Below are 14,646 nucleotides of genomic sequence, written 5' to 3'. Positions count from 1 at the left end.
CTGTCATTCCATCCAAGTCAAGTCATGGTGATCACATACATCACTGTCATTCCATCCAAGTCAAGTCATGGTGATCGCATACATCCCTGTCATTCCATCCAAGTCAAGTCATGGTGATCGCATACATCACTGTCATTCCATCCAAGTCAAGTGACCAAGACTTTTATTAGAAATCAATCTTTTTAAAAAGCACTTAAAGGTCCTTAAAAACTGTCTTATTTATAATACTTAAGTACCTAACAGGAATGATGGGTGCTTCTACATGTTTTATCCATGTCTTTTACTTTGTCTTGAGGCAAAAACATTACACATCTGCACCCTCTAAGCATAAGGCTAGCTAGCTAACTACTGATTTTCAGGGGAAAACTGCACACTTTAACTCACACCAACTCATTTCCTCAGTGCAGACTTGCAGAACTTACCCTTCTCATAGACTGGTACCGAGGGGCATGGAGCTGTACCACATCCTTCTGTAGAAGCTCTAGCGAACTTTCCAAGGAATAGCTGGAATCTCGCACACCTTTCAGAATATTTTCTTCGTAATTATTTGTCATGACTGGTATAACCTCAGACACTTCAAAAAGTGCTGACTTTTTCTTCTAAAAGAAAAAAATTCAGCGATACACTGTTGATATAACTTGATTTAACTGGTTCTACAGGCAATAAAAATCTCACAAGTTTAAAACATGCAAATATTCAAACAAATTAACAATTTTATTCTTGAAATGGAGTCAAGTTCAATGATAGTCAATATTTCTGGATATTATCTGACTACAATTATCAATGTTTAATAAAAGGTAAAAAACAAATTGTGTCTCCAAGTTATTTAAGATTAAGTGTTCATTACCAATCTAACTCTATACTCCAATGCATGATAACACTATATAATGGATCTTATGGAAAAATCTATCTAGTATCATCACTATATCACAACACCTTCAACTAATCCATCAAAAATAACATCTTCAAAATACTTCAATATAAAAACTTCTCTGGAACCACTTTGCCATGAGCTAACAGGTGAACGTTCTCAAGTACAAACCTTAAGATTGGGGCAACAAGCATGGAAAGTTACAAAAAGTACTGAACAGATTTCACGCTAAGATTACATTTCTCATTAGAGGCAGACCACTTTCAGTGCAAAAGTCAAAGTTGCACTTCTTTTATTCATAACCCAATCTATGTCAAACAGCCCTATTGACAAATGTCCACCTTGAATTGCAAAACAATACTGCTTTCATTGAATTCTCTTTGCCTTTCACTCAAATTCATCTAATATTTAACTATGGAACTAGATCATAAACACACCCAACATCCTCTTGGTTGATTTTTAATGTTAAAAAAATAGCAATTCTAAACAAAAATTTACCATTTCAGGTTTTAGCTGCTTCTGAAATTTATTGTATTCCTTCATTAACTGTATCGTAAGAAATGTCACCTACATGGAGACATCCTAGGTAACTTTACTAAAGTTCCCCCTTTTGTTCTACATAAAAGTTTCAGTTATACAGTCCAATGTCAACTAAAAGTGTATTCTACTAAGCCCTTAGAATTATTTCAGTCAATATGATAAGCCCTCCATTTTCTCTAAGGTCTCTATTCACAGACTAACCCCAGCAGTAAAAAGCAGTAGTCTTTCTCCAAACACTCTTAAACCTAGTATTTATAAAACAATGAAGTATCAAATAATATACACTTACAAAAACCACTTGTACTAATTCACAGTAAGAACTTAAATTACCTTCTCCTTGAACACAAAGGCAATATACATCTTGAAGTCAAACTGGTCAGCTAGAGATTCTTTTTTCTTTCTAAGCTGAGCACGTAGTCTGTTCAGAGCTTGTTTCTTCCGGGAGTTTGGGTCCCCCATTTTGAAATACAGGTGGTACTAAAGCCTTTGGAAATTGTCACTAAACTATGGGCACTTTTTCTTAAGACTCAAGTACAACAGAAACAAGTCATTTTTTTTTTCCTGCTAATATGATTGAATAGCTAAATCACAACTGTAACCCCCAAACTGCACCTTCTAACAATATTAGCAGACTGTCATACCACAGGGTCAAGAAACAAAAGTTGCTGTCCAGTCATGTTTGGACAATAACGTTTGGGGGTTAGATGGGAAAGGGGAAGGGGAAGGAAAGAAAGAGGAGAAAAAAACTTGGAACTAACTTTCTGGAAAACACATGTGGCTAAACTGCCAAAATAAAAGCCATTGAGGGGAAAATGAAAAACCGATCATCAGGATTTAGGTGTGCAGTAAAACACAGCTGACACCAGTCCAATCCGTGAAACCCATTCGGATATTCCCCCTTTTCAGAAAAGGGATTAAGAAATTGAGAAAAGGGAGGGAAATTGTGATGTTGCTTCCCAAATACAGGGAAAAAAAATACCCCCCCTCCAAAAAACAAAAACAAAACAAAAAACCCAAAAACTGAAAACCACCAAAACAGGGTAGGTGAATGAAACTGAAATCCCCAGTTGGATTTTACCCAGCCAGATCCATGGCTGTAGTACCTGATTAATTCTTAGTTATTTCAGATTTCACTACTGCTATGAACTGTCAGTGCTTTGCTATTGATTACACTTGGTGGTGAGCAAAGAGAAAAGTGCAAAATCAGCAGAGAAAGAAGGGGAGAGGTACAGGGTTTCCCTGCAATCAACTACAGTGTATACCGGGGGTGGACAGCTGTTGCCCAAAGGAGTCATGAGAAAAAACAGCGGAGTCATTACCAACTTCCCCATCACCCACGTTTTCACCCTCAGGCGGCTGCGAACGCTGCTGCCAAGGAGAACCATGATGGCAGAGGGAAAGGGGGGGTCTATTAAACGGTATTAATAGTTATTCCGGCTCTGTGATTAGCCCTGATTAATGCCCGGGATCCAAGCACCCTTAGCCCTGTGGTGGGTTCTACATTCCCCGGGGAGCCCTCCGTATAAATTTGACCCCGTTCAAGTTCGGGATGGTAGGGAGTTCGATTATCTTCGTGTGAGCATGGCTGAGGCTAAAGTGGCGGGTTCTCCCACGTCCCAGGCCGGGCCCGGGGATCACCTGCCTTCGACCCCCAGGTCCCACCCACAACCCCTGGCCTTCAGCGGCAGCGACTCACTCGCACCACGGGAGACACTGGACCACTCGGGTTCTCACTCATTTCAACGTGGAAACAATTCCCGCCCGGATAGAGGAGGCGGGAAGAGAGTTAAGTGGGAAGGATCAGTTGGGAGGGGGGGAAAAGAAGAAAATAATCGTGTTAATAGTAATTACTTCTTAAAAGGAAGCCCACCCTCCCACCCCCAAAAAAGGAAGGAATGAAGTTCCCGGGTTCTGGATTCGCTTTTCCCGTTCAACAGCCCATGTTTCCCGAGTGGGGGCGGCTGGGTGGTTTCCCAAGGGGACAGAGAGGCCGGGATCTAGGCGGCAGGGCGGGGTCCCCGCGGAGAGGAGAGCGGGACTCGCAGGCCGACCGTCGGTGGGCCGTCTAGCCGCAGCCTGCGGGCGGAGCGGCGGCTGCGGAGGAGGAGGCGGCGGCGGCGGCGGGGGCGCTGCTCGTGGCGCGGGCGGGAGCCATGTCAAGAGAACACGACGGGCCGACGGAGCCCCTCCATGCCCGCTGCGCTGCGCTCTGTGGCCGAGCCGCGCGCGCTGCTGCCGCCACTCAGCCCCCACCTGGGCCCCATAGTCGGGCTCGGCGCCCCGGGCGGCGACGGAGGGAAGGACGCGGCGCGGGGTTGGTAGGGGGTGGGGGGGAGACGGCGAGGAAGAGGAAAGCGCGCGGGAGGGAAGAGGGAAGGAGGGGAGCCCTGCGCTACGGCCTGTCCGCGGAGTGAGCCCGGCAAAGTTGTCTCGGTTCGAGCGTCGGCTCCCGAAGCCTGCTTCGCCCAACAGTCCAGTTCAGGAAGACAGTCCAAGAGAGAGCCCCGACGGATGGGGGGAGAGAGCCGCAACGGAGGAGGAGGTCGAGCGTCCGCGGGGCCACAGCCTCGGTTCCCCCACCCCCCGCACCGGAGTGGCTTCAGAAGCAGCGGCTGCCGCGGGAACCTCCCGGGTCCGGGGCTGAGTCGCGTTTGAGGAAAGGAAACAAGAACAAACAACTTAAAATGGCAGCGACGGCTGCTGCGTCACCCGCCCCTCCGCGGCACCGCCCCGAGCGCACTACGCCTGCGCGCGCCCCGGACGCTGCCATCTGTGGCAAAAACTGAAGGGGGAGGCGGGAAAAGAAGCGTGAAGGTTTTCACAGTTATGAAGACAGAAAAATCGAAAGGCTAGTAATGTGTGACATCTAAAAGTCGGTAGAAAGAGTGAGTAGCTTTGAAATTAGGCTTTCAGTAAGCTATTTCTTTTCCTAGGGGTGTTTGAGAACACACAGTCCCCCTATTTATCAATATGGAAAGTCCTAGGGCGTGGCAAGGGTCTCCCGCCACTCCCTCCGCCCCTCTGTCCCTCCATCAGGCTGTCCTGGTCTCCCCCGCCCCGTCCTTTTACGTCATAAGAGCACGCCCCCTACGCCCTCCATGACGAAGCGGAGAGAGTAGCTCCACCCTGGGCTTTGCTGGGGAGCTGTAGTTGGACTTGGGGGGTGGGATAAGGTGGGGGTCCCTTTAAAGCAGTGGTTCTCAACCTGTGGGTCGCAACCCACACGGGGGATCCAATGATCTTTTTATAGAGGTTGCCTAAGACCATCGGAAAAATTTTAACATAACAGCAGCAATATTACAATTAAGAAGTAGCAACAAATTTACGGTTGGGAGTCAGCACAATATGAGAAACAGTACTGAAGGATCTCAGCAATGGGGAGGTTGAGAATCACTGCTCCAGAGATGCTCAAAAGCCAAAGCCGGGGAAGTGGGCGGAAAAATGGGTGTTGGAAGGGCCAGAGTGAGGAAGAAACCCGGAAGACTGAAGGATGGTTAGGGTCATTTTATTATCCCCTAGAAGTTGGCCAGTTGGCAACAACGGAGAATTCATTTCGAGTTCGCGGAATGAAACTTGCTTGCACCCCAACGAGTATAGCCTCAGTCCATGCGGCTCTATCCTCACCCCTCTTCCTGCGCCACCACGGCGAAAGGACCTCGGGCTTTAAGCGACAGACGCCCTTGTATGCGTTGTTGCTAGGATCGGAAGAGGCAGCCGAACGTGATTCCCCCACCACGGTGAACAGGGATCCCCGAGAACCTCAGACCTACGTCCCATCTTCTCCTGACTCTACCTCAACGGTAAATGGGACACTGGAACGTTTACTGCTGAATCACGCCGTCCTTGACCCCAAAGAGTGCTCATTCGGTTTCTGAGAGCTCTGGTGTGATAAAAACGAAGTTACATAATTAATCAGCGAAGGTTGATACTCCACATGAACAAAACCTGGGTGCTGCATTCCTGACTACTCGGTCGAAACTTTTAAAAGTCCAGTCTCCTAAATAGCTGCTTTTCACTTCGTGAAATCAAAATCTATCAGCTGCAATCACTCTTTATCCATAAACCAAAGAAAATAAATAAATAAAATCCTATTTTTATGTTTGCCTGCATGCATACTTGTGCCCAGACAGAAGAAGAAGTTATCAGATCCCCGAGAACTGGAGTTAAAGATGTACTAGGACCCATTCTTCAATGTAAGTTGTCCAGAACCAAGGTTGGCATTCCTGATCGTTCCAAATTAGTTCCAACATGAGTCAGCCATAGTGGCTGTAATCTGAGCACTCAGGAGGCTGAAGCAGGTTTGTTGGGACTTCGAAGTCATTCTCCTTCAAGGCCAACCTGGAATACCACAGAAACCCTGTCTCCCCTCCACCAGCACCTCTACAAAATAAATATAAATAAAACCAGTGTGGTGACACAGGTTTGTAATTCCAGAATTGGGGAGGCTGACACTGGGTAATCGCTGTTCAAGGTCAGCCTAGTCTATATAATATGTTCAAGGCAAGCCAGGGCTATATAGTAGGACCCTATATAAAAAAAATAGAAAAAAAAAAAAAAAAAAAGGAATGACTGGGAGAAGACTCAGTGGGTAAAGGCACACGCTGCCAAACCCTACTTGAATTGATTCCAGGACCCACCAGTGTGTCATGAGCACACACACTAGTACATACAATAAATATAATTTTCAATTAAAATATATATGTAATAAAACTTGTAGTACTCATTTGGTGATTTATCCCACAATCATATGACTGAAAAGCTCACATGGGTAAAACAACATTTTAGAGTTGATAGTATGAACAAGAATATGTGTATACATGATCATGTTCAAGGCCTTTATAGAAGTGAGCACATTTGTTATCCATAATCTAATATATATACTGTACTGGTGTTTGGGATTTTTGAAGAGTAGTGTAAGCATCAGGGTCTCACCGTAAGAAGAGCCAGTACCCATTATTAGTCATTCCCCTTCCTGGCCCCAGGAAACCACCAACTTATACTGTTTAAGTTTGCCCTTTTTAGGACTTTATATAAATGAAATACAGTATATAATGTTTTGTGATTAGTTAAGATCTATTCATAATTTACCAAAACTTAGTTTCCTTTTGCTGATGAATAATATTCCATCTTAAGGCAGACATTCTATTTTAACCTGTCCTTCAGCTGTTGAACTGCTCTTCAATTTCTCATGGTTAATAACCTAGGAGTAGAATTTCTGTGTCATCTACTTTCTGGCTTTTTTTTAAATGTCTTTATTAGAAAGAATGTCTATTCAGAGGGTTTTTTTTTCCCCTATTTAAAATTTGTTATTGACATGTAGGAATACATTGCGGGTATTTTCTCCTGTATATATGTTTTTTGGTTGGTTTTTTTTTTTTTTTGTGATAGCCTTCATGGTATAAAAGTCAAATTCATTATTTTTTCTTGTGTTTGTACTTTTGGTGTCATATCTAAGATCAATGAAGAATGAATTTTTCAATCAATGAATTTTTATGCTGCTGTAGTAACTATAGGCACAGAGAGGCAGTTGGGCAATATGGTAGGTATCTGACACAGGAGGATCACATAGAACCCAAGAATTTGAGGCACCTGAGGTCAATATAGAGTCCTAGTATCAAATCCGAAACATAATCAAGATGGAAAAATGTTAAGGAAATTTGTAGTTTTTAGTTTCAGAACTGAAGATAGCTGGTTACGAGCTGAACAAACCCTACAATCTGTGTTATGTAGCTCGGCCAGCTGAAATGAGCCACAAAACAGAGGTAAGGTGCCTTAAAAGGGCTTGGGGGTGGGGGTGGGGAGGCTGTTCTGGCTCAGTTTTCTCTGAAACTTGGAAAGGCAGTAAAACACTGAGCAAAGGAAATTAAAAAAAAAAAAAAATCTCTGACTGTAATGTTCTCCAGGGAAATTAAAATGCTGTGAATTCATTTTTTTTCCTGGGGAAGCTGGAAAGATGGCTCAGTAAGTAAGTGCTGATGTACAACCACAATGACCTGAGTTCAAATCCCCAGCACGGGGGCATGGCTGAGAGTGCCTGTAAGCCCTAGCACTGTGGTGGCCTGAAACAGGATTGCTGGGGTTTGCTGACCTACAGCCAAGCTACTGATAAACCCTGCCTCAAGGGGATGAGGCAAAGGCTGGCAGAGCAGGGCACTTGGTGTCCTCCCAGGGGCATCCTTACATATGCCCCCAACACACATAATAAGTAAGGAAAGGAAGAAAGAAAGAAAGAAAGAAAGAAAGAAAGAAAGAAAGAAAGAAAGAAGAGAAGAGAAGAGAAGAGAAGAGAAGAGAAGAGAAGAGAAGAGAAGAGAGAAAGAAATAGGATTTGATAGGAATGGCTCAAGTCACACCTCCAACACTAGATAGGTAAGGACAGGATGATCAGGAGTTTGGGGTCATCTTCAGCTACATCAGCTATGGAAACACACACACTTATGTTAGAAACTACCTATTTTGAGTTAGGCTGCTCCACACAACAGGATTGGTAAAGCCATGATGGTGGCACCTTGGTTAAAAATAGCTGTTTAATTTCTTCTGGGTTATTTATTTATTAGCTAAGATGGCACATGTTATTTAAATATACTGAGTTTGATGGCCAGTATATTTAGTATACTGGCCACGGTGCTCACAATCATCTTTAACTCCAGTTCTAGGGGATCTGATACCTCCTTCTGGTGTCTGGGCACAAGCATGCATGCAGTCAAACATAAAATAGGATTTTATTTATTTATTTTTAAGTAACAGGGTCTCACTATGTAGCCCAGGCAGCCTCCTTATGGTTGGGAGTAAAAGAGTTCATGGTCACATCATCAGAGTTTTGATTTATACTCCCAGATACACTAAAATGTCTTTGGTGGAAAGGCAGATAGCATAAAAGGGCGTTATGCTTTCTTTTTTAGAAAGGACCCTGGGACCCCTGGGTTCAAGTATCCTCCTACTTCAGGTTCCCAAGTGCTGCCAATATAGATACACCACCACATCTAGATTCCAGTTCCATTTGCAATAAAGAAACATCTTGTAAAGATTCTGGGCCAGCCTTTTTTGAAGAATCAAGACCAGCCGGGCAGTGGTGCCACACGCCTTTGATCCCAGCACTTGGGAGGCAGAGGCAGGCAGATTTCTGAGTTTGAGGCCAGCCTGGTCTACAAAGTGAGTTCCAGGACAGCCAGGGCTATACAGAGAAACCCTGTCTCGAAAAACAAAAACAAACAACAAACAAAAAAGAGTTATTCAAGCATGTGCTTATATCAAGTACACAGAAGGCAGTAAGACTGCCAACCGCCAGCATGGTAGCTCACCAAAACTCTAGGCCTTGGGAAATAGCCAAAAAAAAAAAAAAAAAATAGGGAAAAGGGAAAAGCCAACGAAGTGTTTACTAGCTTGCTCTCCTGTTACAGAGTCTGGGTTTCATAATACTCTTGTTCCATTTCGTATTTATGATCAGCAACGATACCACATTGTTCAGGAACTCACAAATACATTTTCCCTTCATTTTTATCTGAGGTTGATCAGACACAGGTCTTCTTTATGCTTAACAGTTATGAGAGTGCAATAAAGATCTACTCAAAACAAATCTATGCACCAGACTAACTTGTTCGTAGACAGGAAAGTTTAAACACAAAAGCAGCAGTGACAGCCAGGGGCCTTGGCTCCAAATTTCAACCTAAGATTTTTCCATCTGTGGTGGAATAATGGCCCAATGGAATCACAGGAGCAAGACCGAATCATAGTAAGTACACTGACACACAATAGTGTCCCCTGTATCTTATAACCACACGGCTAACAAACAGAAGGTAATAAAAAAGAATTATGTGGTCTTTGAGGCCTTCGCTGGCCTTTTGGGGGAGAACATAGATTTATTCTCAATTCAGTTTCATGCTATTTTCTCCATCTCAAATGGTAGAAATTGGTGTTTATAGTACTTAAGGAATAAATAGTTGAATTGATTTATTGACTTGGAGACAGGGTCTCTACATTTAGTTTCAAAGATCTTTCTTGATTCCAGATATAACTCCCTTGACTCAAAATACTGCGGGCTGGAGAGATGGCTCGTCGGTTAAGAGCACTGACTGCTCTTCCAGAGGTCCTGAGTTCAATTCCCAGCAATCACATGGTGGCTCACAACCATCTATAATGGGATCCAATGTCCCCTTCTGGTGTGTCTGAAGAAAGCAACAGAATACCCACATACATGAAGCAAATAAATCTTTAAAACAAACAAACAAACAAACAAACAAAACTGCTGCTAGAAGCCCTGCCATGGACTTTCATGCCTAGAACTCCAGCATTCAGTAAGTTGAGACCAGAGAATTAACTCAAGTTTGAGGCCAGCCTAAACTATAAATTCTAAGCCAGTGTGGACTATAACATGAGACTTTATTTTAAACTTATTTTTCAGACAATGCTATTACAAGGAAACATATAATACATATAGGGCCATACATGTAGCTAAGTTGACTAGCATGCATGAAGTCTTGGGTTGGATCTCCAGTACTGAATAAAACCATTACTGGCACATTTGTAATCCCAGAAGTTGGGAGCTAGAGGCAGGAGGATCATGACTTCTGGATTATATATCTTGGCTATATATCAAGTTCAAGGCCATCCTAGCCCACATGGGACCCAAAAAGATTAATGCCACACTAGGAAGTGAAGGCATCTATACAGTCACCACATGGCTCAAGAAACCAGGACCTAGAAAACAATCTTTTGTACCCCAATAGATAAAGATTTCAGCAGTTTTAAAGTTAGTCCCTTCCCAATTTTTGGCCACCACTCCTCTTATCAGGTAGTGGGGGCCCTAGTCTCTACCCTGGATATTGACTCAATAGAAAGCTTAATCCATAGATACAATTCTGCCAACTTTTAGGCTGGGCCTTTAGAAACTGGTAATTTTCTGTCTCCTAAGATGTTTACTTTTGGAATCTAACCACCAGGATGAAGGCTATTCGTACACCCACTTGGAATGTACAAGTCTTAGTGTTCTGTCCAACACCTGTAAAGTCCCAGGCAAATGGGAGCAGCCTTCTTAAGAGCTCAGCCTCCAGTGCCACATAGCCCAACTTGGTCTTTGAGTAGCTCCAGCTGATGCTATGGAGGGAGATTAGAGCTGAGCTGTCCCCTTCACAGTCTTCCCAAATCACAATTTTGTTTTTTAATATAAATGGCTGGAGCCAGGATGAGTGGCTCCCACTCCTGTAACTCCAGAGCTTGGGAGGTTGAGGCGGGAAGACTGCCATACGTCCAAGGCAACCCTGATATGAGTAGTGAGTGCCAGGCCTATGGCAGAGCCTGTGGCAGAGAAGGAAGAAGAGATGGAGGAGGAGGAAAGAAAATGAAAAATAAGTGCTAGGCATAGTGATGTATGTATGTAGTAGTGGCATTTTGGAGGTGGGCATAGGTTCAAGGTCATCTTAGGCTACTTCTCTATGGCCATCGAATTAGAGGCCAGCCTGGGTTATATGAGACCTATCTCAATACTACTAGTATGTTGTTGTTAATTACTAAAAAGAGAACGAGGAGCCTGGAAAGATGAGTGGATTCAACTAAACGGAAGTCACTGTTTATTTAGAGAACAATTTCAGGGTAGCTATGGGAATGGAAACTTGAGATCACATATGCAGGAGGTATGAGCATTGACAGAATGGATGGGACCCCAGGATACACAGGTCATTCATTTGGAGTGAAACTAGCCCTAGAGAGAGTGTGTGGTGGCAGACCAGGAACGACTGCCCTTCAAGATCCCATTGAACAACACAATTGAAAATCAATGCAGAAGGGCTGGACAGATGGCTCAGAGGTTAAGAGCACTGACTGCTCTTCCAGAGGTCCTGAGTTTAATTCCCAGCAACCACATGATGGCTCACAACCATCTGTAATGGGATCTGATGCCCTCTTCTGGTGTGTCTGAAGATAGCAACAGTGTACTCATATACATAAAATAAAATAAAATAAAATAAATAAATCTTTGAAAAAAAATAAAATAGAAAATCAATGCAGAAAGAATCAATAGATTCGGGGAAGAGAGACGCCTTACAGACTTAGCTCCAAGGGAGCCCAATAGCCCCAGAGATGGGTTTATTTTTTAAAGGAAGTGTGGGGGTGGGGAGAGGCTGAGGTCGAAACTCTAACTCCATAGCAGAGCTCCTAGATGACGGACAGTGTGCCTGAACCCCTAGGTTGATTCCCCAGCATCACTGGGAAGAAATAAAGCCAGGGAGAGAGGGTGAGAAAATGTGGTAGAGGGGGTGGGAGTGGAGTGGAAGCTAAGGCTTCTAGACAATCTGGCCAGAAGGTTAAGAAGATGGCTGCGAAGATCCAGACACGGTGAAATTAGAATATTTGAATCAGTGACACAGGAAGGAAATCAGTGATGGTAAGTCCAAGGGCATGGAGCTAGGCTTGAGGACACACACACACACACACACACACAGAGAGAGAGAGAGAGAGAGAGAGAGAGAGAGAGAGAGAGAGAGAGAGAGAATGTCCATTAGACAGGATCCTAGAGGTCCATAAGAAAGCAGTAAACTATGCCAAGGAATGATAATAGTGGGCCACAAATGAAATCGGAAGTGTGTACAAGAATGCGTCAACGATGGTTGGCAGCAGTTGACTAAATGCAGCGCCTGTGACCTTGAGAATTCCAGAACCATTTCCTATCACTGCATCACCATTTCCAGTGATCTGGAATTCTGTGACACACCCAGAACAGCAAGGTCATAGAAATGACAGGAAGGAAACCTGTAAGACCCTCTCTGCACGGAAGGATTTTAGCACAAAGTCAAGGACCCTCTTTGCCCTAAGTGAAACAGCTAAATTCCTGAGACAGCAGCTTTGCAGAGAAATGTTGTGCCAAACCAGATTAATCATGGCTTTCTTGCAGAGCAGATCTGCAGGAAGAAATGGAAGTTGGAAGTGAGAGCATGAGTCACAGTGCAACTTGTTAACTGGCATCCTTCCTTCCTCCTGAGCTGCTAGTTCTGTTGCGTGGTGATTCATGACTTTGAAATACTTGCAATAGTTCCTAATATCATAGTGGAAATGCAGCAAACAGGAGTCCTTTGGGGACTCTTCTCAGGGAAATGTTTCCTTCACAGTAGACACGGCCTCAAAGCTTACTGGCCATGTGACTAGCTTCTCTTGGATTTGAGGGTTGTCCATATGATGAACACGGACTAGCTATGCTATAGTTAGTTAGCTCATGGTGACTTACCCCTGAGGGCTAAGTATGTGCCTCAACAAAAGACAGTACTGTTGGTGGCTGGAGAGATGGCACAGGGTGTTAAGAGCACACCGTCAATTTGCAGAGGACCGGAGTGGGGTTTCTAGCACTCATGTCAGGTATCTCACAGTCACCTGTAACACCAGCTCCAGAAAGACCCCTGTGGCCTACATGGCCATTCATGGGCACATACCCATACACAGACACACAAGACATATAATAAATCTTAAAAACAAACAAACAGAACTATTAAGCCAGATGGGTGGCACATGCCCTCAATCCCAGCATTCTGGAGGCAGAAGCAGAAGAATCTTTGCCTAGTCTCTCCCTGACCCCACATCCACCACATTAAATAAAATAAATAAATAAATAAATAAATAAATAAATAAAATAAAAAATTTAAAAAAGTGGATGGTTCCTGAAAAATGACACCCAAGGCTGACCTTTGGCCCCAATGCATGCATGAGCATTAAACACAAACACACTAAAAGTAAAAAGAACTTCAGATGTGTGTTTCATTTGGCATACACGTAGAAATCAATGCACCTCTCGATTTTTCCCCGAAGAGCTCTCTATTTGCAAGAGATGGTAATTAACACAGAACTACAACTGGCTAAAGAGCACACAGAGTAAGGGACCCCAGCATGCTGAACCCTAAAGGGAACGTACATGCCACATGCACCCCCTCCCAAGATGCCAGGATCATTTCAGAAGAGGAAGTGGAAAGAGTTTATGAGCCTGAGGCAGTGGATGAACGCGAGGAAACATCTGGACTCATGTGAACCCACAGTCATTGCAACACACCAAACTTGTGCAAGTCCAAGGCAGACCAAACCCAGAACAAGACTTAAACCCAGCCAACCTGGCTCCATTGTCTAAACTAAAAGGAAGTTCATAGCTTAATTATGTATATATATATATATATATATATATATATATATATATATATGGGTACCAAGGGAAAAAATCATAGTATATTAAGTTCCATACAGTTTGAAACAGTCTGTAGCTTCTAAATATACCTTTGAAAAGTCTCCAGGGTGTTCAGGACACGAAAGAGAAGATAACAGTGTTCAACACTGGGCTTCAGGTGAGCTCATTTGCATGCAAAGATGCGAGGATGAAAGATGCTGGGTTGGTTGTTTGGTTGTTTTGGTTTTGGTGTTTTCCAGATGGGGTTTCTCTGTGTAGCCCTAGCTTTCTCAGAACTCATTTTATCGACGACGAGGCTGATCTTGAGCGCAGAGATCTGCCCACCACTGCCTCCTAAGTGCCAGGCTTAGGTGAGTGTCCCAGCATGTCCAAACTAGAAAGATGCTTTTTCAATTTTCTCTCAATGGAAGAATTGATAAGGAGATGATTTAGTTTATGTTGTATTGAAAACATTGTGATAAGCTGAAGGATCGACAGGGAGGGGCGATATTTATCACCCCAGAACTGATAAAGATTTATTCGAGACAATTTACTCGAAGGGTATAATGGCGCACCTGTAATCCCAGTACCTGGCTCGCACAAGAGAATCAAGAGTTCAAGATAAGTTCTTCAGACTTAGCTCTAATAAAAACAGAACAGGAAATGTAAAGAAACAGAAAACTAAAGAAAAGCTGCTGCAGAAACGCAAGAGATACATACCAGTTCGTACTTTCAGTGCTAACAGTCAGTGTCAATCGTAAACTTAATAAAACCTACAGTCACCTGGGAGATGGGCCTGGGCTTGCCTGTGGGGGGGCTGTCTTGGTTTCATTAATGGATGTGTGAAGATCCATCGATGTTTCTGACTGTCAGAAGCAATGTGAGCAGCTGTCCAGGCCCCTGCTGTCTTGGCTTCCTGCTATGATGGCCTGTACCTTGAATTGTGAGCCCCAAATCAACTGTTCTCCCTTCAGGCACATTTGTCAGAGCATTAGGAAAAGAAACCAGGGTAATTGTTCCAAAGATGTACTCTGTCTACTGCCAGCTGCTTAAATTGTGGCAACGAATCTGCTGTCCCACGTGAGGGCTTTGAGGGCTT

General features: G+C 43.8%; 2 protein-coding genes across 2 annotated transcripts in view; one reads left to right on the top strand and one right to left on the bottom strand.

Annotated features, from left to right (window-relative positions):
- The window catches only part of C13H6orf62 (chromosome 13 C6orf62 homolog), a 13,172-nt gene extending 9,562 nt beyond the window's left edge, over positions 1-3,610 (bottom strand). The window contains exons 1-2 of the mRNA XM_021180085.2: positions 1,742-3,610; positions 423-599 (exon numbers count right to left, since the gene is read on the bottom strand). Of these exons, the coding sequence (XP_021035744.1) occupies positions 423-599; positions 1,742-1,870 (306 nt within the window). The 5' untranslated portion in view covers positions 1,871-3,610. The remainder of the gene's footprint in view (positions 1-422; positions 600-1,741) is intronic.
- Positions 3,611-4,586: 976 nt separating this feature from the next.
- LOC110308483 lies at positions 4,587-5,511 on the top strand. Its single transcript, XM_021180936.2, has one exon. It carries the CDS (start codon positions 4,786-4,788, stop codon positions 5,284-5,286), a length of 501 nt encoding a protein of 166 aa, XP_021036595.1. The 5' UTR covers positions 4,587-4,785; the 3' UTR covers positions 5,287-5,511.
- Positions 5,512-14,646: the final 9,135 nt, after the last annotated feature.

This window comes from Mus caroli, chromosome 13 (assembly GCF_900094665.2).
Source record: "Mus caroli chromosome 13, CAROLI_EIJ_v1.1, whole genome shotgun sequence".
NCBI lineage: Eukaryota > Metazoa > Chordata > Mammalia > Rodentia > Muridae > Mus > Mus caroli.
Note: the sequence above shows the minus strand (reverse complement) of the source record. Positions and strands in the feature narration are given on the sequence as shown.